The 22,155-nt window shown below is 29.6% G+C and overlaps 3 protein-coding genes across 10 annotated transcripts; 1 reads left to right on the forward strand and 2 right to left on the reverse strand.

Annotated features, from left to right (window-relative positions):
* Positions 1 to 392: 392 nt before the first annotated feature.
* LOC106788898 (progestin and adipoQ receptor family member 4) lies at positions 393 to 3,787 on the forward strand. Its single transcript, XM_014752604.1, has 5 exons — positions 393 to 1,013; positions 2,134 to 2,358; positions 2,480 to 2,583; positions 2,667 to 2,804; positions 2,921 to 3,787. The coding sequence occupies exons 1-5, from the start codon at positions 818 to 820 to the stop codon at positions 3,146 to 3,148; spliced, it is 891 nt and encodes a 296-aa protein (XP_014608090.1). The 5' UTR covers positions 393 to 817; the 3' UTR covers positions 3,149 to 3,787.
* A 682-nt stretch (positions 3,788 to 4,469) lies between these two features.
* LOC106788889 (F-box only protein 9) lies at positions 4,470 to 6,923 on the reverse strand. Its single transcript, XM_014752591.1, has 7 exons — positions 6,773 to 6,923; positions 6,347 to 6,571; positions 5,959 to 6,273; positions 5,702 to 5,865; positions 5,417 to 5,608; positions 5,093 to 5,330; positions 4,470 to 5,004 (listed from the first exon to the last, which is right to left on the reverse strand). The coding sequence occupies exons 1-7, from the start codon at positions 6,773 to 6,775 to the stop codon at positions 4,813 to 4,815; spliced, it is 1,329 nt and encodes a 442-aa protein (XP_014608077.1). The 5' UTR covers positions 6,776 to 6,923; the 3' UTR covers positions 4,470 to 4,812.
* Positions 6,924 to 7,139: 216 nt separating this feature from the next.
* LOC106788798 (cytosolic purine 5'-nucleotidase) lies at positions 7,140 to 21,759 on the reverse strand. 8 transcript variants are annotated; one of them, XM_014752399.1, is made up of 11 exons: positions 21,565 to 21,759; positions 20,523 to 20,644; positions 11,420 to 11,515; positions 11,205 to 11,278; positions 10,923 to 11,136; positions 10,388 to 10,811; positions 10,125 to 10,281; positions 9,789 to 10,029; positions 9,416 to 9,653; positions 9,208 to 9,327; positions 7,140 to 9,121 (listed from the first exon to the last, which is right to left on the reverse strand). In XM_014752399.1, the coding sequence occupies exons 2-11, from the start codon at positions 20,636 to 20,638 to the stop codon at positions 8,954 to 8,956; spliced, it is 1,848 nt and encodes a 615-aa protein (XP_014607885.1). In that variant the 5' UTR covers positions 20,639 to 20,644; positions 21,565 to 21,759; the 3' UTR covers positions 7,140 to 8,953. The 8 variants fall into 8 exon arrangements, with proteins under 8 accessions (XP_014607885.1, XP_014607893.1, XP_014607901.1 ...); XM_014752407.1 differs by lacking the exons at positions 20,523 to 20,644; positions 21,565 to 21,759 and adding exons at positions 11,906 to 12,015; positions 13,610 to 13,849; XM_014752415.1 differs by lacking the exons at positions 20,523 to 20,644; positions 21,565 to 21,759 and adding exons at positions 11,906 to 12,015; positions 13,276 to 13,291.
* Between the last annotated feature and the right edge of the window lie 396 nt (positions 21,760 to 22,155).

Below are 22,155 nucleotides of genomic sequence, written 5' to 3' on the forward strand. Positions count from 1 at the left end.
ACGATCAAATATTTGAGAAGAAATATACGTGTAAAAAAACGATCTATCGATATATATTCTAATCGAATTAAATTTATATTCAAATATATATATATATATATATATATATATATATATACGTATATATAAAAGATAAATCCATAAGATAGTAGGAATGGAAATGTTTATCTTATTAATTATATCTTAAGGTAGATCATGATTTGGAAGATCTCGGAGTTGGTCTAAAATCGAGTTACCCTTTCGTGCGTCAGAAAGGCGATCGATGGATTTGGTTGCCTCGGCAACGCGCGAATACCGCTGAAGGACCGTCGCAGAAGCAGAAATACGGATGGCGCGAGTATCCGTGTGCTGGAGGAAAAGGGGTTGTTAAAAGGTGGTGGAGAGAAACGAGGAGGAGAAAGAGACGTCGACAACGCGACAACGAGGACGGCGAGAGTACTGAGTGGAAGTGGTAATGGTGGTAGTAGTTGAGGTGAAGGAGGCAGAGGAGAGATTGGCTGATCGACTCTGATCAACGCTAACGATGCAGTGACAAAGTCAGCTACGGAAGAGAGAGGACGTCTCTTTTATGAGTCCTCGCGAATCCTTTCATCGCGCAGTCTCGTGTGTTAGTCCACGCGTTCTTCGACAAATAATCATCATCATCTTCGAAGCTGATTATCACAATTAATTTTAACGCACAACAACGTCGCATCAAAAAGACAGATTATCATTGTGCGATGCCACGGAGGCCAACGTCCCTCCGCAGAAGCAATTTAATATTAGTCGAATCATCAAAACGGAAGGGACCACTAAGCGAGACGTCAATGACGCTAGGATGTACACCGCAAACGGCGAGAGGAAAGAACGAAACTCGCCAGAAAATCTTTTCCTTCGAAGATGGGCCGACATGCCAAGACATCTCCAATTCAATCCCCACATACATACTGGCTACAGGCCTCTCATGACCGCCCGTCAATGTATTGGTAGTCTCTTTTATATCCACAATGAGACCGTCAACATCATGACGCATGGTGAGCTCTTCCTCTTTAGCTTCTATATATCTTATTAATTTTCGAGAAGACTTGCAAAATCGAGTTCTCTTTTTTTTATATATGCTTGCTTGCATTTATTTATCTTTTTACTTATCGCAATAAAAATAATTGTAATCTACCGAGTAAATGGTTGCATCGAGGAAATGACCGTGAATACGATCCCGAGGAATCAATTACATGCTTGGTAACTAAGCTACATTGATTTTGTCCTATATGTATCATATATTGATTTATAGATTTTTTTTTTTTTATATCGAAGTAACAGCACACGAACAATTTATTCGGACAAAGTGGACGATCTTAAACAGTAATTATATCTCGCCATCATATCACTTGACATTTCCGATAAATTAATGAATATCAGAAAAATTTTAATTTGATTAGTATTCAAGAAAGTTACCGATAAGTTATGTAAATATATGTATAATTGAAATAACAGATTTGGTAACCAGAGATAAGTGTTTATATTAACAATTAATTACAATAGCAAAAACGAAATAATCAATAAAATAATCGAACAAATTTTGTTTTTTGAGTCTGATAAATTAAAGACAAAAATATTATTACAAAAAAATGTATAATCAATTCTAGAAAGTAAGAACATGACGTAGTAGTCGCATCTAATCGGTCTTTGATTAAAACAATAAAAAAATAAAAAGGCTTATCATTCGACTTATAGAATATCATATAGATATATATAATTGGATCAAATATAAATTCAGGATTAAGGTCAAGGTGCACTACCAGTCGGGACTTCCGTATAATCATTTGTTCTTCTGTCAAGGACGCAATGCGGGGTGACGGTCAATCTCTCTCTCTCTCTCGATATAACAGTTATTAAGAATTATATATAATGAATAAATATTAATAAGTATAAGTACTAACTCGTTGTTAGATTATTACTGTTTCAAATAGAAGAAACGAAAATCGCTATTAATTAACGTATATTTGCACGAAACATTAAAATAGGTCAAATTTTGTTTTTTTTTTTTTCGTAACGAACGCTAAATAAAAAATATAAAAAAGATTGTCAAGCACCCCATTTTTTCTAGTTTTAATTAACAAGAAAATAAAATATTAAATTATTTTTATCTTCTAGGTTTCGCAATTCTATACATGTTGTGGACCATACCTCGTTGGCTTCCATGGCACACGCAAGGAATACTCGGAGCAGTATTATCTTGGTGTCACTTGATAGGGGCAGTTAGTCCGTGGATCGGATCCTTTATTTATCATGTTTTCATGAACGTTAATTATGACGAAGCCTTTTATAGATCGCTATTAAGACTCGACATGATCGGTATTTGGCTATGTCAAAGTTTCGGTAATTCTTGTCACGTTAGAATATACTATCTTCATCAAACTAATCGATTTATCCGATCTTTTTTTCTTCATTCTTTCAATTGGTTGGAAAAAGATAACAAAATATCTGTTTTTTATTTCAGGAGCTATTCCAATGATGGCAGCATCGGTTCATTGTTTGCCAGATAATCAATGGTACTGCTGCATTTTTATTTATTGCTTCCTCAGTATATGGGGTCTTTTAAAGGTAACGTATAAATGTTTGTTATATTAAATATGGACATGCGAATGTTAGAAAATTTCTACGTATTTGTTGGGACACATTTGTAGGCAATGCACGCGAGATCTCCGTGGGAAAGGAGACTATGTTTTGCACCTCCTTTCTTGATGAGAATGTTCATAATGACCTTGAGGTGTTTCGGTATCGGTGGTGGTTCACCAAAAGCTTTAACTCATATCGTCTTACAGGTATTTCTACGGATTTTTTTGTTACATATTTCAATCAATTTTTATCAAAACTGATAGTCACATGGATTTAGATAAAAAGAAAACAAAACTATTTGAATTTCGCGTGTGTACTATAGGATTTAATAGCAGTAATAGGTGCGATTGTTGGTGCTCTTCGTATTCCCGAGAAATGGATGCCAGGGAAATTAGATTTCATGTTGAATTCTCACAACCTGATGCACGTGTTGGTCGTTCTAGCAGTTTGTTCGATGCATGCCGCCACCGTTGAGGATCTAACTTGGATTGCTGATAAGTCTACGTGTAATGAAATAAGCGCATCTTCGATGATAAAAGAAGAATTGTGATCGATTCGCAATAACGTCATTTTGCGATAGTCTGTGATAAGATACAGCTGGTAAATTGTTCAATGCAATTGCGTAAGAGGTTCTAAGAATGCTGGAAATATTTCGTGATCGATACATATGTGGTTCAAAAAAGCAATATATATCTTAACGGAAGTTCATTTTAAATGCTATCTGATAGTATGTTCGAATCGTATGTTCAGGATTTTCGAAGTACAATTGCAAGTACAAAGATATATGTATACTATATATATTATGCCATATATAATATATATTGTTTCGATATCGATAGTGAATATGGTGACTTAGTGTAATATATATAAATATACAGATAACATATATATTTATATATATATTACACGAGCGTCCAAATTCATGTTAATATATGACTTCGAAGTCACGAATCACGCAGCAGGATTGCGGATTTCATAAGAAAGGGAATAAGAGTCTGTTAAGACGATATGTTTTCTAAATAACAAAAAGGCATTCTAAGCACATCAAAAATATGTTTATTGTATGATTGTAATTATCGATATCATCATCTACCAATGTCCAAGACGTTTCCAATTTCTCATTTCTATAAATTCTTACACTTTACTATACCAAATCCGATATTTAGACAAATAAAATTGTTCAAAAATATGGATGTTCATTACATTCCGTCGTCATCATCATTATCGTTATTATCATCGCTCAATTATATACAGTATTATAGTTTTTTTTTTTCTTTTTTCCACTTGAATTCTTTTTTCAATGAGCTTATTTTGAAACAATATTTAATAGCCATATATAGTAGGTGTAGACCAGATCAATCAAATATAGAATTTTCAACTTCTTTGACATCTATTAAATAGTTAGCTTTTGTGTATTTATAGAGCTAATTAATGTGTATTAATACTTTTGCGAGTTTCTTTTGACGTGCATGTACTTCGATTGAAAGTATATTGCAAGTTAGCTCACTTATAGTTTATCGTCATTTTTAGTGATCGCGTGATATACCAAAATTTCCAATCACAAATATATATACATATACATATATATGTATATATATTTAAACGTATCATACGATCGCTATTAAAATTCTAATAACTATTTTTTGCGATATAGACCATGTAATTTTGCGATTAAATTAAAATGATATAACACTTCATATATAAGCACCTACTTTTAAAAGCACATAAGGCACCATTTATGTGCTTAAAGCAATAATAAATTATAATGACAAGTTATACATAGATATATTAATATATACATATATATTAATATATATATATATATAGATTTAACGAAAAATAATAATATTTAAATCAATAACGATAAAGATTATTTTTACATTTACAATATTCAAATATTACGGAACTTTAAAAAACATACACCGCTAATTATTAAATAGTATAAGCAATCAGTGTAGTCTTGCTACTGCTTTTCTGTAACTTAAACTTTATGTTTCGAATATATTTAAGAAAATAATATTATATCACACGACAATATGTCATAGGACACAGTTTCCTTTTTAAAGATTTCAAAGATTTTAAATAGTAACATTTGACAATGAACGTTTGTAGAAGAAATTTGTAATATTTAAATTGATCTTTTGTTATTCTTATGTTATTTAAATTGTTATCAATATACTCTTCTTACCAAATTTGATTCTTGAGTACTTTTTATTACTGCAAAGGGGCCTCACTTTCCTGAATATAACTCTTAACTCTGCTAAACTTGAATGGCGGGTATCGTCCGTTAAAATTCATAGCGTTGTCGCATGATTCCTGTCCATTTCTATATACAGTAAATATATTATATCTTATCCATGACAGTTGTGAATTAATCTTTCTGTGATGATTTTGAATTTCAAACTCCTAAAAGATAACGTTATTTTTTTTCATTGCTTAACAATTATCGTTGCATATATTGCATAAGCTGTAAAAAAAAAAAAAAAAGACTTACAGCATGAAATGTTTGTTCTCCGCTATCGTGAACAACCTCTCTTCTCCTTCTACGACTAGTATTATTATTTCCCTTGGTATCCTGCCTTTTGAGTACCAACGTAACGAAATTACCACATAATCTATAGTGCCCTATCAATACTGAAGAATTTCGTGGGATGCGATTTTTTAAACTATTAACAGAGGTTTGTGCTTCATCCGTAGATGTTAGCATGAGGACTCTTCCTTCGGGAAAAAATCTATGTAATGAAAGAAATATTAAATGTGTGGAAGATATTTAATTATAATTCATAATGATTATATTAATAACTCACTACTAATTTACCTCAGGTACCTGAAGTATTCAACCAAATGCCAATGTTTATAAAATTGATCTTGAAAACTGTTTTCTCCCTGACGAATATAGCTTGTTTTACTGATATAACATCCATTATATCTTAATCTAGGCCGTTGTACATACATGTCCCTCCATGATTGATATTTTGGATCACAAGTTCCACAATTGACACCCCATACCCTAAAAATAAACAATGAATAAACAATAAAATAAAATGTTACATTTATCAATAATATCGTATAAAGATAAAACTATTTAGTATTATTTATTTGCCTGATACAAGCAAGTCTCCATATTTCTGGATCTCTTGCAGATATATAAAATCCACGACATACTTTAGAGAACATTTCAAGTGACCTCAAATCAAGTTCTAAAGAAACAACCCATCGTAAAATGTAAAGTATTATCTCCATTGGTAAAGCAGATATATGTGTTGTCTGAAAAAGAAAATAATATCAAAAAATAGACTATATATTCTTCATGATTTTATAAAAAAAAAAACTTGAAGTATTCTTAAACAAAATACTCACACTTTGTTCAAATTGTGGAAAGCAAACGCATTGATTGCGATTTATAATTTTAGATAATTTTACAAATAGATCTCTTTCATCTTTATCTTCTTCTTCTTCATCTTCGTCATTATTATCAGCGTTTTGTGCATCATTCTCTATACTCTCAAGATTATCATCCGATTCAAATCTTTCTCGTGTTTTAATTTTAGTAGAATCATACAAACGAAATTCAATATCAGGAACTAGTTGTACGGCACGCTTATAAAATTGAATTGCTTCATACAACTGTCCATTTTGTTCGTGTTCTACACCTTTAAGGAACAAATTCTTTGCCTGAAAACAATGATACAATTTAACTATTGACTTAAAAAATGTTACCGTTTTATTAAGCGTACATTTTACGTACTTTGTTTTCAACAGACTGCGAATCATCTTTGGATACTTCCGTACTGACAGACCAAGTAGAGTGTGTTTTAGATGTATCCCGTTTCGGTGATATCTCCAGTTCGCGTTGCCATTGCTCTCTGAAAGATGTTAATGCATCTTCAACGTTATGTTCCTTAGAAAAAGAAGATGCTTCTTGATCATCTCCACCCTCATCCGAATCATTACTCGTACCTCCGACGTTACTCTATATGAAAAAATAAAGAAAAATTAAACAATTAAAAAATGATATTATAAACAATGACAATGTCATACAAAATTATTAATTGTTCCAATGTGTAGGCATTTAAAAGATTTATAGGTTATGTTGTATTGTCACAACTGTAAATCTATGAAATATACTGTTACAAAATAACGTCAAGTGAAAAAAAGTATAAATCATTTTTACCATTGTCTATTCTTCTTCAATTTTTTAAATCTAACTTCAGCGCTTGAATTCTCGGTCAGAAAAGCGTACAACACAGCGAAAGCACAATTTTGCGAGAGCAACCGCCGCCATGGTTCTCGTCTGACTGCTACTACGTTTCCCTTTTTTTACGTATTTACCACATAAAGTCGTGTTATCCTTTACTTTCTCTTTCCATTTTCTCTCTCTCTCTCTCTCTTTCTCCAGCATGATGTAATTGCAGTGATTATTGAAAGTAGATATAGAAAGTTAAAGATGTATGCGTAATTAAACAATATAAAAAAAAGAAAACAAAATTGCATCATATTTAAATACTTTTAATATTTGATAAATTTGTATAATACACGTGTAGACGTATATTACTATGGCCTTTATTAAAAATGTAATCTTTAAATATACAATACGATACAATACAATTATTTATAACTTATACAGTTGAAAATCACATATTTTCATTAATTACTTCATCCAATAAGACATTATTTAACTGCTATTATTGTGCGAAGTTATTACAAAAATTGTCCTCCTATTCTATTACTCTATGAATTATTTTACACAATATCTTTTTTTTTTTTATTTCTTTTTTTTCTTTTTTTTGGGTTAACATTCCATTTCATTTTTATTTTATTTTATTTTATTTATTTATTTCAATTTATATAATATGAAACTCTTGTAATTACATATAACACTTGATTTGTTGAATTGACTATTTAGTTAAATTAATATTAATTGCATTCTAATGTCAATTATGGAAGAAATCTTCAATCGTCAATATTAACACTAATTCCAAACTGCATGAAATTTGAATGATTACTTATCATTATACGCATGATTAATATTGTCATACTATTACGAATGTAAAGTTTTTATCAAAATCCGTATTATTATTCTATTTAATAACGTATAGAAACGTTTTGATCATTTTTTTAACAAGATTCTTTTCTAACTAAATAGATGTATATCGAAAAAGTTTTATGCAGTTTGTATAATTTAAGAACTCGGACGATAAAAGTATTATTATTATTATTAGTATAATAATATGATAATCTCATTTTAAATTTGCTTTTAGCTATTATTTTATCATTAGATATTTAACCATAACCTTTATGTATTAATAAACTTTCTCAGCTAAATTTCTCGTGTAAAAATGCTAATCTAATGATCAACCTTATCCTATCAACTTTTTGCGTACAATTAATATTCAGCTTTGGCTTTGATAAACATCCAATTCATATTAGTACTGAATAAGAAATAAATATAAAACATATTTCACAAATTCAGCAATGTTTCTTGATAAAATAACACACAAATTAGATATATATTTAAATATATATAAATATGCATCTGTTGTGCGAAAATAATCTGTTATAAATATGTAAATTCTAATATGTATTTATCTAAATTCGTAAATAATAATAATAATAATGATAGTAATAATAGCAATGTTTCATAAATCTTATTACATAAAGCCCATGGCCTTCGCATATTCTGGAAATAAATATAAATTTGAGATTGCATGTTAATGTTTCACACATATTATATATATATATATATAATTTTTTAGTGATGTACATATATTACGTGTACATCATAATTAACTACATCTGTTTTGCATGTATCGTATTCTATTCATTTTTACATATTACTGTTTTAAATTCCAAAAATTGGTATATGAAAAATCTATAATAAATAACTTCACATATTTAACAAATAATATGTTACAATCTATCATTTACATTATGTTCAAATGTTACTATATTGTAAATGATATAACAAAGTATTGTGTTATACACTTTTTTAAATACTATGATAATCCATAGCCATTTTCTTTATCTAACATATAATATGGTTATAAGTTAAAACTGTCAAGTACAGTTTTTATTGACATTATAAAAATGAATTATGAAGCCTTCTATAATGCATATAAAACTTGTTAGATTACAAGATATGTAACAGTCAATTGAAAACATAGAAAGCATTATCAAAACATATTTATATGTATATAATATATATATAAGCACAATTGAATTTCTTGCTTCGAAAGTAAAGTAAGCAGCATCCTGGCCTAATATTATAAATCGTAACAAATCAACAGTTTGTATTAAATTAGATTCAATAATTTTTGTTTAACCAACTTAAGAAGCAACTAGTTATTATAATAAATTAATTACAGTTAAAATTTTTTGTAGATGCTTTAGTACTGTTCCCTTGCTTCTGAGAATCGCTATCCTCATCACTGCAGTCTTCGTCATGCGTATGTGTCACATTACGCGGTGTTTCAGGTCTTGCATGTGGAATTTGACTATTTAAGTGATCCACGTACACAGCTTTCTACAAAAAGATAAAACAATTTGAATCGTAGTAATCATTTTTTTTTTATAGGATCATATATAACAATTTAACGTTTTAATATTTACAGCAGTCGGCCGATTTTGTTCTTCTTCTTCTTCGGAAAGTTTAAATGTTCTTGATCGACTGATCATAGGTGTTTCCATTACAAATCTTTGTTCGTGAGCAACCGTACTTTCGTGTGGCATCTTAAAATAATAATAATAAAAATATAATTCGAATTTGTAATAATTATCAATTTTAATATTTAAATAAAACTATTGAATTAATACTTACCAGCATAGAAGGTGCTCTAAACATATACGAAAATGGATAGTAAATCAGATTAAGGAAAGTTGCGGCATACAAATCTGCATACCTCACTACTTGACTACTGAAAAATGTCTGCCTACTTCCACTACGAAACAGTGATCCCATCATACCGTATGCTAAATCCATTTTGTGCGTGACATCTCTTATGGAAGCACGAAGTTTCGATATATCGGGCTTTTCCTTTGTGCTACTATCTAAATTTCTAAAACGAACAAAATATGCACAACGTAAATAAATTTGAATACTTCAAAATATTATATTTTCTTTTTCTTTTATAAATCTTATTTTAGTATTAAAATAATAGTAAAAGAAAGAAAAACGATTTAATTATATTTACTTGTACATTTCCCCTAACATTACATCTAAATTTTGCAATTCGGCAAATAATTGACATTTGTCTGTCCACACATGTAATTCTTGAACTAATTCCGGCACTATCAAAAATGTTCTCCATCCTCGAATTTTTTTACTTTTTAAAATATCACCAAATATGTGATCCCCGACATATAATACATCTTTGCCTTTTGCACCTATTAATTCGGTAAAAACATCGCAAGATCCTCCCGAATAGACTTCACCTACAATATAAATAATATTTTAATAAATTGCGCATATATATTATTAGAATAAATTACATATATGACTTCATGATAGCAAACAAGATTCAACTTACCAGTATGAAGAGGTCCTTTATGTGTTCCAAGTTTTAAAGCACCAGTTTTAGTATCTACTTGTCTTAAGATAGTACCTTCTCCAAAAAACAATGGTTTCCTGGCGTCAACAACAATAGTGTCAAAATATGTTTTCCAATTTCGGTGTGGTTCGTCAGGCTGCAAAAAAAAAAATATATATATATATATATATACTAAAGTAATTAATAATTATACTCTCTCATTTTTCTATTATATTTTTATTAAATAAAAATGAATAACGTACCCTTGCACCGTGTGAAAAATCAAACAAATAGGTCATTATTTTATCGGTAAAAACATAATCGCTATTTGTCAATAAAAATAATTTAGCACCACTTTCTCTAATACGCGTAAGAAACATTGGTAATCGTTCATCTTTTTTGACATATTCGTCCAAGTTCTCTATAGTCTTACTTTTCAAATCGCCATGCAAGTGAATCCAATCAACTGCATTTCTTACATCTTGGAAAATGCTTTTAAAACTCATAGTAAGTTCACCTTCCTTAACACCTGTTTTTTCTCGAGTATATTGCGGTGAATTTGTGAAGAAATCTATTAGGCATGCTAAGAAATAAGTTTCCGGCAAATTAAAAAGCGTATTCAAAACGTATACTCTTGATTCGTCCAATTGTAAGAATTTATTTGGATATAATTCATAAACTTGTGAGCTAAAAGAGATCGTACAAAAAAACAAATGAATTAATTATAATAATAAAATCGTAATATTACTAATAATATTAAATTAGAGAATATATTATTTTGTACTCATTTGTACTCACTGTTTTAAAAATTCAAATCCGTGCACACAGACCAAAATATTTCCATAGGCATCAACCTTCAATAAGTTTCCATAAAGAGTATCAAACCATAGGCCTCGTACTGGGAAACTCGGATCATATTCAAACGCTTTTATTTCTCGTGGATATCCCAAAGATACTAAACGATCTTTTAAAAGATTAAATCCAAGCTGCTCGTATTGCGGGGATTTATATTCTACAAAAATATCAATTAATACGTGAGACTTGGATCGTTCGTTTTTTACTATTTTCAAAAATACTAACCCGCCAATGTATAATCCATATCAAATCCATAAAATTTAATATTTTCTAAATGGAGACTGCGGTTAACAAAGATCCTGTAACAAAGAAATTGATTTTTTCAAATTATTTCATTGTCCAACAAATCGTTGGCTATGTTTTCTTAACATTTTTGTTCTTTAATTTATTTTTTTTGTTTGTTAATATCATTCTCGTTAATCCATATTTATATTTCTGACCTATTTGCAGCAATTTTTCTAGCCATCTTGCTATCAGTCCCGAAACTCTCTACTCGATCAGATGTATCAGCTTCATGCATACTGAAGGTTGGATATCTAGTAAAATCAGAATCGCTCATTTGCCGCGGTGATTTGTCGTTGCTACTTATGCTCCCCATGTTTAAAAAGTATCGTTAAATATCTTGACAATTATTATTAAACACCGAATTAATTTTAAACGTGAACGAGAATGATATACGATTCGATTAAAAAGATTACATAATTAGAATTTGGCAACGATATATAAAGTATATGGTCAAACACAAATTGATGAAATTGATTGTTTGTTAAATTCATTGTGAACAAATATTTTCTATTATTTCTTTCATTTATTTTTCATAAACATCTATGATCGGTATCGCTATGAGACAATGCGTTTGTTTCTGATGATCTTACGAACGTAAATGAGATTTTCTTTAAAACGAATAATTCTAACGGGTGACTTACTCAGTTTGATTTTGTCGTCCATGATTAGGGATACCTGTTTGTGGTACCGAACACTTGCTTATACTTTCTAACCACATTTTTCACAAAATCATATCAATGTCGCATTCTTTCTGTTACATAAATCAATTTCATTCAATTATTATTAGATTTCTTATGGAAATTATTCTATCGAAAGATTTTTTGGTCAAAAATAGAAATACCACGCAACAAATAAATTAATTCATTTCAGAATATATATATATATATATATATAATCGTGAAATCTTTTTTCAAAATGAAACTTCAAAAACTTAATCTAAGATTCCCTTAGATTCTATCGAATTACCGATAAATAAAGCTCGATCAAATGCGAATAAAAAGAAAAAGAAACAAACTAGTAATTAATCTAGATATTCGATAACATTCAAACTGGTTGTTATAATGATCTTTTTTTTTACAATTAATAAACACATAACGTCGTAGATTTTTCGTGTCAATTGATCGACAAGAGAACAAGATGTAAATTAATTATATAATGAAACGCTTAGTCGTTAGAACTTATCATACTTTGGTTAGATCAAACAAAAAAAAAAGAAAAACAAAAAAAAGAAAAAGAACAAAAAAAAGAAAAGAAATCGTCAAGGTTGTTCCTCGGTACGCAAGACAGAAAATTAATCGATGAATTCGAAAATAATTTCTAATCGATTATGACGAAATTATGACGGTGATCTCATTTGAAAGATGATGAAGATTCAAACGAGGAAACGCGTTTTCGAATTTAAAAATGCTTTCCAATGAGATATTGTTTCGTTGAAATCTATTAAGAATTATCTTTGGTAAACGTTATTTCTTTTTTTTTATTTGCACAGAATACCGAACAACCTTAATTGAGAAAAAAGCAACAGAAGGAAGGTGCGTTCCTAAAGAAATTACAAGTTGGAAAAAGAGAAACGATGATCGAAAGCAGCAAAAAAAAAAATATATACTTTCTAAAACGTTTCCATAATTCAAGAGTATTATGATACTACATAAATCATCTGTATGAAAAACAAGAGAGATATTTTTGTTAACTAACGATAATTGTTCAAGTCAATGCGTTGTAGGTATTCATTGAAAAACAAAACAAATAAAAAAAAAGATCTTGAAAATACACGTTACAACTTATATAGACGAAGTAATGTTGCAAAGAGATTATATTCATTTTATAATATACTAGTAATAATAATTATTTTTCAATATTATACTACACACCATTTTATTTTCTAATTACCTTCCGAATTATTACTCGTCTTACAATTAGTTACGTGCAAATAGAGATAAGATCAATGTGAAGAGAAAAAAATATTCGCGAAATTGACTTTCCTTTTTAATCATTCTTATTAGATACATACCACGTGTTCGTGATGTTAAAGGAAATGTCAATTTATTCGTTTTTTTCCCCTACTATTTATCGTTTATAGCGATTACGATGAAAACGAATATAAAGAAATAAAAGAAAAAACTAGAAAAAGATAAGAGACAAATAAGGATAATTATTATAATAAATGTAAATATAAAACAATTAAAGACTTAAATCCAAACTGAATCCAATGAATAAATTTTGTGTAAACAATTTAAAAAAGAAATGATTCGCATAGAACGAACATTTGAAATTAAATAAATAGAAGAAGAATACACGTTAATAATAAATAAAAATAAATGTAAAAAGTTTATCTTCTACGTTACCACTAATCGATTGAAAGAAGGTAAATAAAAACGTTGACACAACAACAAAAAATGGAGAGAGAAATAGAGAGAGAGTTAAACGACGGATTCAGCAAAATTTTGGTGACTCGCGTGGGATTTAAAGACGCAACCGATCGAAGTGACACGCATAAGCGACTAAGGTGTATAGTATTTAATACGTCGTTGAAAAGTGAGGAAGAAAACGTGCACTCCGCTCGATGATCAAACCTCGACTGATCCCCACTGGGTTTGACGATACGGTTAATACACTACGATGAAACTTAATTCATCGTCTTCCGGATGTAAACTTTTCTTTTATTCTCTCTAATCAACAGAACATTTCATATATATATATATATATATATATATATATATATATATGTCTTCCCCACCCTATTTCATATCCTCCTTCTTTCATATACACGCATTTACACGTACATATTACGCATCGAAACCATATTAATTATTTCTTATCAAACTTGAATAATTTTTTAACTAATCGCAATTTTATTAATCATATAAATATATTATGAGAACGATCGAGACAAATTTTGTAAAATTATATTATAACGTTTGAGATTATATGCGGTTTAATGTCCTTCTTAATAGTCATTTTTTAAACGATAATAATCCTCGTTTTATATTTTATTGTTAATCGTTTAATATCGTTCCCTGAGGGTATAAGTAGAATAATTATAACATAAAAATTTCATCGAAATCATTTCATTTGGTTTATTCTCGTTTCGCATAAAATATATATATGTGAATAAATTATTATTATTACTTTTCATTTGACTTTTATACTATATTTATATCATTCAATTTAACGATATAAAACGATACTCAAACATTTGCAGGGAGCTTATAATATACAAATAGAAAAAAAAATATATATATATAATTTAACCAATGTTTACATTTTAAACGATTTATCGAAACTTTTCTCATATTCTCTCATATTCTATGGAATAAGTTGGATATAGCAATCAATTAATATAAATTTCCATTCATATGTTATGGAATATAATAATTTTTCTTTGGTGATTTCTCATTTATTTGTAAACCAACCGAATACATTTTATCCTATGCTTTATTCTAACGATATTAGTCGACCAATGTTACGTATAATTAAACTATTTTATATAAAATACATTTTTCCATTCGTTGTCTCTATCAAAAGAGAAGTTTGGAAAGTTTCCTATTGTAAAATGATAAATATGAAATTTTCAAGAAGTATCAATCGCGATTGATACGATTTTCGAAGAATAGTCTTTTTATTGTTGAGTTCAATAATTGTTCTAGAACTTTCATAAAACGATTATCGAACGTGAATCATTATAAATATAGTTACGTAGAATTTTAACGATATCATTACAAAACGACCGGTTGTACGAAAAATTATACTTTTCCGATAAACGATTCTCCGTTTTTCATTTTACGAATGGAAAGACGAAGAAAGGATAAAAAAAAGGAAAAAACTTGAAAAGCTAGAGTCATTAGCTTTTATAACACCTTTCTTCCGGTTAAAGATAATTTTTATAATGGCTTTTATTTCTGTGTGTTAGACCTTGAAAGACTCTTTAATTACTACGGTATGATTAGGGCACCTACGCCTTGAACGTGCTAGTTTTAGGTATCGACTTTTGAATAAGTCGGTCAAGCACTATACAAGAGGATGCAAGACTTGTTCGTGTCACGAACGGAAATTATACACTTTCGCTGCAACTCATGAAATTTATTTATCCTTCCTTCCATTTTATTTCTTTCTTCCTTTTTTTTCTACTTCTCTCTCTCTCTCTCTCTCTCTCTTTCTATCTCTATCAATTTATCTTTTTTTTTTTTCGCGAAATAACTCAATAATAACTCAATCATAAAATATTTTCACAGAGCGAGTCAATTTCTTAAGTAATTTGTAAAATTGATCACATTTCCTTGTTTTATTTTCTCTTACCTACGATTTTAAAACTTTGTTAACAATTTGACGAGACAAATGATTAAGTTAAAGTATCTCAAAAAAAAAAAAAAAAAAAAAAAAAAAGAAATATAAAATAAAAAAGGAATAAATTATTTGAGAAATTATCTACAAATTCTTAATTCATTCAGTATATGTATGATTAAACACAATCAAAGTAGTTGTTTGTTATATTGGTATAAACATGCGTGTCTTTCTCGATTATAACTAGTGTCGATCCTGACACGTCACGATTGCATGTTTCCTATTCTTAAGATAGTATAAAAAGGAAAAAAATAAAGCAAAGGAAAATTTTCAATTGATCTTTCTTATCTAATATTATGTTTTTAGATCGTGATAGGATAATTGTCTTATTTATTTGCATTTATTTTCTTAATGAATTTAATTATCAACTATAAAGCAAAGATAATTACTTTTCAAATATTATTACAATAGAAGATTACGATAACGGACAAAATATTAATCAAAGATTTGTTATATGTAAATGGGAAAAGATAAAAGGAAAATCCCATTGAAGAGTAGATACAATTCGATTTGATAGTTTAAAAGAAAATGAACTTTGAATTTAGCGTACTCGCATAATCTCCTATCTTTCTCGAAAATTTTTACACATATATTTATTTATATTTTTGATAGATGTTAGTGAAAACGAGAAACGATGATGAAATTAACAGCTACGGTTACGAATTGTAATCCGTTATCTGTTGGCCATGAATAATCTTGTTTACATATATATACGTCTTCTCACGAGGGAATATACGAGCTTTTCGAATCTTTTATTATTCGATCTAATACCGAAACGGTAAGTAAGTAGGTAGATGCAGAACAGTATTTTAAAGATCTTGGAATGAATGCAACATTTTCTAAATATAAAGTAGAAAATTTAATTGGAATGGATTGTCAATGTCATCGTGTATATTTCTTCACGAGTAAAAGCATAAACTGATTCACATCGTCTTTTTGCGTAGGCGGTCGAAGCTCTATCGAAAAGAAAAGAAAAGAAAAGAAAAGAGAAATTAAATGAATGAGAGAACAAATAAAGTGTCGTTGGACTTGAATCGTAAGTGTACTCAAGTACCGTGAGACTCAGAATCCTTTATGATTGCACATACGAGAATATAATCAGTCGCGATACTATTGAAAGGTCTTCCTAGAAAGGTGATTCATGTGACCAGTGGCACGTATACACGATCAATTTATAAATTTTTATAGAAATTTTGTAATATGAATTAAGTGAGAACGATTTAAATTGTATAGAAAATTAAGATTAATATTCATTCTCAATTAATAATAGACAAAATTGAATTTTATCATTGTCGTCGTCGTCGTCGTCATCTATGATTATGTCACATTTCGTTCTTATCAAAATGAACACAAAAAACTATTGATAATAAACTACATATCTCTCGTGGAAATATTTTCATGAGTGATATATAAAAAACTAACACACAAGAAAATAATAGAAATAGTTAGAATTATAAGACGCGACACGACGCGATTAAATTGAAACGTTTAAAACAGATATCGGGCCGGATATTTAATAGAAATAGTTTATCAAACATACGAAGTACATCCCAATGCATTTTCAAACAGTATTGTGACAGATTCTTGGCCGGATAACAAAATTCATCGGGGATATTAGCATAGAATTAAGTTATACGAATTTGGCTTAACTTTTTGATATTTCATCGCTTATTAGTCCTTTTAATCTTTTCCATCTGTTAAATACCCTTCGTGGATTTGTGAACGTGAACATGGCTTTACGCCATTTGGCGACAAAAAAAGGCACAGATTTGTAAACGTCATTAGTAATCTGAAATAAATCACGATGATCGACGAGCGTGTTACGCGCTATCAATGAAGTCGCGGGCTTTAAATTTTCATGCGATTATGCATTATGCAGTTCTCACAGTTAAACAGTGATTTGCATAAAGACGAGAACGACGACATTTCTGTTTTATTGATCTTCGAAATAATAAGTAATTCGAATATTCATTGTTATCCTATGATTATCGGACATTTGTTGTACGAAATCATGAACACAAATATAGAATTGTATTAAATTTATTTTTAATCGATTGATTTATGCATTGTTTCTTTCCTCCACCCCCCCTACCCCTTCCTATATACCACGTTCATCTCATTCGCGACCTTTTCATTTTCTTTCATTTCTTCTTCCACTTCATTCACAAAACTAACCGATTGACCTTTACCTGTGACCGAGTTCCCTCTTATCACTCCACGTCCCTTGCCTTCCTTCGTTATAACTTTCCAGATCATTCTCGCTACGATCGTTTCTGTTCAAGCCGACCGTGCGAGAAAAGTTAAAGCCAAGTATGTTGCTGTAAAGTGATTCCTCCGGGAAGATTGTCTCATCTTGGGGAAATCGTATCCTCCTGCCTACTCCGCAAAATTATTTTCATTTTTTAATGAACCTTCGTGTGTGCGCGCGTAAATATATTATAAAAATATATATTCTTTTTTCTTTTTTTTTTTTTTTTTTGTTCATATTCGTTTACTTTATCAAAATTTATTGACAAACTTTGTAACTGCATGAATAAATAAATATATGTATATATATATACATATATGTATAGATATACGTGAGTGGGTTGAAAAGTACTGAACCTAACGTAGAAATCATATTTTTGGCTCAATCAAACTGACTTTTATTTTTTGAAAAGATACAAGTGTTTTTTTTTTGTTATTGAAGCTCAAGACTTTTCAACCCGCCCCTTGTATAAACCAAAAATTAAAGCAAAAAATATAAAGATTAATAATAAGATTGAGAGAAGAATAGTCTCGATATTATTGAAAAATGAAATAATTACCAACACTATAGGGCGATTTAATTACTGAATCAATATTTTGTTGATTCATAATACAATATAATGAAAACAGATTATTCACTTTACGCGAATAGAACAACAATTAAAATAATCAAAATTAACAAATATGTACGGGGAGTATAAATTCTGAATTCTTTCTAATAATTAAAATTACACCGTATGCGATCTGATCGGTTAGGCAAACGACTGAATAATGAGTATCGATGATTGTGAATCTTCGATAACAAATTTTTCAAATGAACGAACAAACAAGAAGTGGGAGACTATAATAAATGAAAATAAATGATTACGATAAGCGTGGACACTTCGTGGATCGCCAAAGGTCATTCATGCGATGATAAGAAAGAAAGAAGGAGAAAACAAAAAAGAAATAAAAAATGACGAAGAAGAAAGAACGATGGAGTATTGCATATTTTAACAGCAGTGCTTATTTTCGTATATGCTAATTAAAATACACACGAGAAAGATAAAAATATGTATTCTCTTAAGATAAATGTAATTAAAATATATATATATATATACATATAAATAATTATTAATAAATAATTTATATACAACAATACAATCGAAACAAATAAATATGCGAATGGGTTGAAAAGTTGTAAGCCTAAACGAAAAATTATTTCATTTTTGGTTTTGTTTTTTAATAAAAGAGCACGTTCGACAGGAAAAATATTGATTCTCTTCTTCAGGCTCACAACTTTACAACTTACCCAAGTATGTACATAAATATATATATATACGTACACACTGTTTATTGCACAATTTCAGTTCTTGTAAGTAAACAAACGCGATTAGAGACCTCCCGCAGAATCCTATTTCATTCGACTTTATTTTGATTGAAATATTCGAAAAGCATCGAGCAAAGACTCGATTAATTTGTGTCAAGTTATCATTTGAAAACAATCTTATTATTCTTTGCCAGGAAAAAAACAATGACGATAATGCAATCGTCGTAACGATCGTACGTTTAATCGTGCGTGTTGCAAGTAAAGATAAAAAAAAAAAAAAGAAACGGAACGATGGGACTATAACAAAGGATGAACGAAAGATGATATAAGGAATATTTAATCAAATTTGTAAAAAATGAAAAAAACAAAAACGATGAAGGGGAGAAAGCAAGGAAAATAATATACCTAATCGAGAAGAATAATTTAATAAACTGGTTTTGGATAATAATGGTGTGGAAACTTATAAATTCGTTTTATCTCGGAGTACCGAGTAAGATCTTCGTTCTTTCAACGAGTTGCACGCTTTTCCAGAAATATCTTTGATCTGGGTTTCTACTTCTTGATTTAAAAGAGAGAGAGAGAGAGAAAAATGATAGAGATAGAAAGAGTACGAGTTATGAACGGAATCACACCGGATATCGTAAAGTATCGAATTGTACATAATCGATAAGAGCAATCGATTCTATCAAAAAATCAGATTGCTCTATTATAAGCATTTCAATAGATACTAGTAAAAATACATCAATAAATATATCCGATAAATCGGTATTATGTTGAGTTTAAAAATGAAATAATTTGATGATTTAAAAAAAGGAAAGAAAAAATATTTTTGCTTAACGTTCGTTATCAACCACCAATCGTGCTTAACGATACGACCATGACCTTGCTTCTTTGTTTTATTGTAGAGTTTTTTTCGTATTGCGCGATGTGTATTGTATGGTGTGTGTGTGTGCGTGCACGCGCGCGCACGTGCATTTAAAATCAAAGAAACACAGTGACGCGTACGCACGCGCGTGCGCGCGCAGCGTGCACGACCGAATGTTATACAAGAAAGGTGCAATGCAGCAAATTTGGATCACGTTGCGACATACTTTCCTTATTCTTTCGCAATATGTTCTTCCTACATTATTATCGACGATACGAAAAGATAAATTATCACATAAAGTTGAACGAAACTCGTGTATATACGTATTCAATAATCCCATTATAAATGAAATAATATTTTTATTAACACGTCGTATCGCATTTGTGTCAGGGAAATAGAATATGAGAGAAAAATAAGAAGAAAAAACGTCATGTTTTTGTCGCGTTATTAGATAGATGCGATTAGATGACATTTGCTAATAAAATTCTTTACTAACCTTTGACTGGCTTGCCGGTACCATTTCTTATGACCCGAGGGGTCATTATCATTTTGTGGTGTCGATGGGAATACGTTTCCATGATCACCATGCGAATTACAGTTCTCCAGTTCCATGATCAACTGTAAAAGTGTTAAGAACCAAAAATAGAATCAACGTGCGCGTTGACTAATTTTTTACCTTTTCCCAATTTAGATTGTTTCTTTTTTATCAATGCGCGATATTTTCTATTTGATAAACGACGATGATTTATTCTGCGTGTTTTAGGATTAATTGCTGTCAATATTATTTAAAAGAATTATCTTAGGCGAGTGTTGATTATATAAAAATACAAATTATTCTGCAATAAGACCCGGAAGAGTGAGGTTAACTAAACTTTTATAAATGCTGCAAGATTTCGCAATGCACATATATCATTCAACGCATTGTTGTTCTTCTTTTCCTTTTAACATTTTTTCTTTTCCTTATCTTTTTATGAAAATGTGAATATAATTATAATCGTAATTATTTTATTTAGAAATAATTCTCTCATTTTTAATAGTTGACAAGAATAAAGAATTTGATATTTGCATAGATAAGACCGATTAGAAGATCAGTTACTGGACATCTTTATCGGATGCAGAGACAAAGTAGTGGGATTCGATCGATTATTAAAAACCTGGCACGCATTTCCTCTTTCTGATTAAACCAAATTTGAAAAAAAAAACATTTTTCTTTTACATAGTATTTTAATATCATTAACAGAATATTCAATCTTAAATAAACATTTATGAAAATGTCTACGTGTTCAAAGAAATGCGTATGAATCATATGTTACGATGATGCAAAAAAAAAAAAGAAAAAATTTTGAATTGAAATGAATCGATAATTAATTAATAAAAAAAAAATAAATAAGAAAAATAGATGATAATTCATTATATGAAAAAGAAAATGAAGAAGTGTATACGATTATCTCTAATCTTTGTGTCTGTTTCGCATAAAGCGTGAAAATAGTGAACAGCCATTCCTTTAGTCTCGGGATAAATAGAATATAAATTCGTACCTAGTGATATCGCTGGTTGGATGCAGTTTGATTTGAGATTAAAACACAGAACGATTTAAAATGTTCTTTTTGGCAACTTCGAAATAGAATTTATCGGGCGCCAACCTGTCATCGATAGTTATGTATATCGAGAAAACAACTGACGACCACGCACCGTGCAGATTTGCCGCAGACTGAGGTCAATTCACTGAACTGTGTTGACCTCGACGCAGGTATGCCAATCGAACAGCTTCAAATGTTACTAAGTCTCTGATTCGTACTCTCTGAATTTGACGTGCGCGCCAAATCTTATCATCCTCCTTTTTCAAGCAATAAAATCAAAGGGAAGACGCATATTTCTTAGCACAAATCAAATTCATTTGGACGATGAAACAATCGATTCTTACGTCTATTTATTGACCAATAAGAGTACAAGAGTATAGCCTAGATAAATGTTTATTTGATTTAAATCTAAATGAATAAATTCTTATTAATATGATTTATATAAACAACCACAATTAATATTTCAACAATATAATCGATTAATCGAATCGATTTGTCAATCTTTTTATAAAATGCATTATCCTTATATTTAATGAAAGTATATATGTA

The sequence above is a fragment of the Polistes canadensis genome, unplaced genomic scaffold (assembly GCF_001313835.1).
Source record: "Polistes canadensis isolate GaletaPanama2010 unplaced genomic scaffold, ASM131383v1 scaffold_6, whole genome shotgun sequence".
Taxonomy (NCBI): domain Eukaryota; kingdom Metazoa; phylum Arthropoda; class Insecta; order Hymenoptera; family Vespidae; genus Polistes; species Polistes canadensis.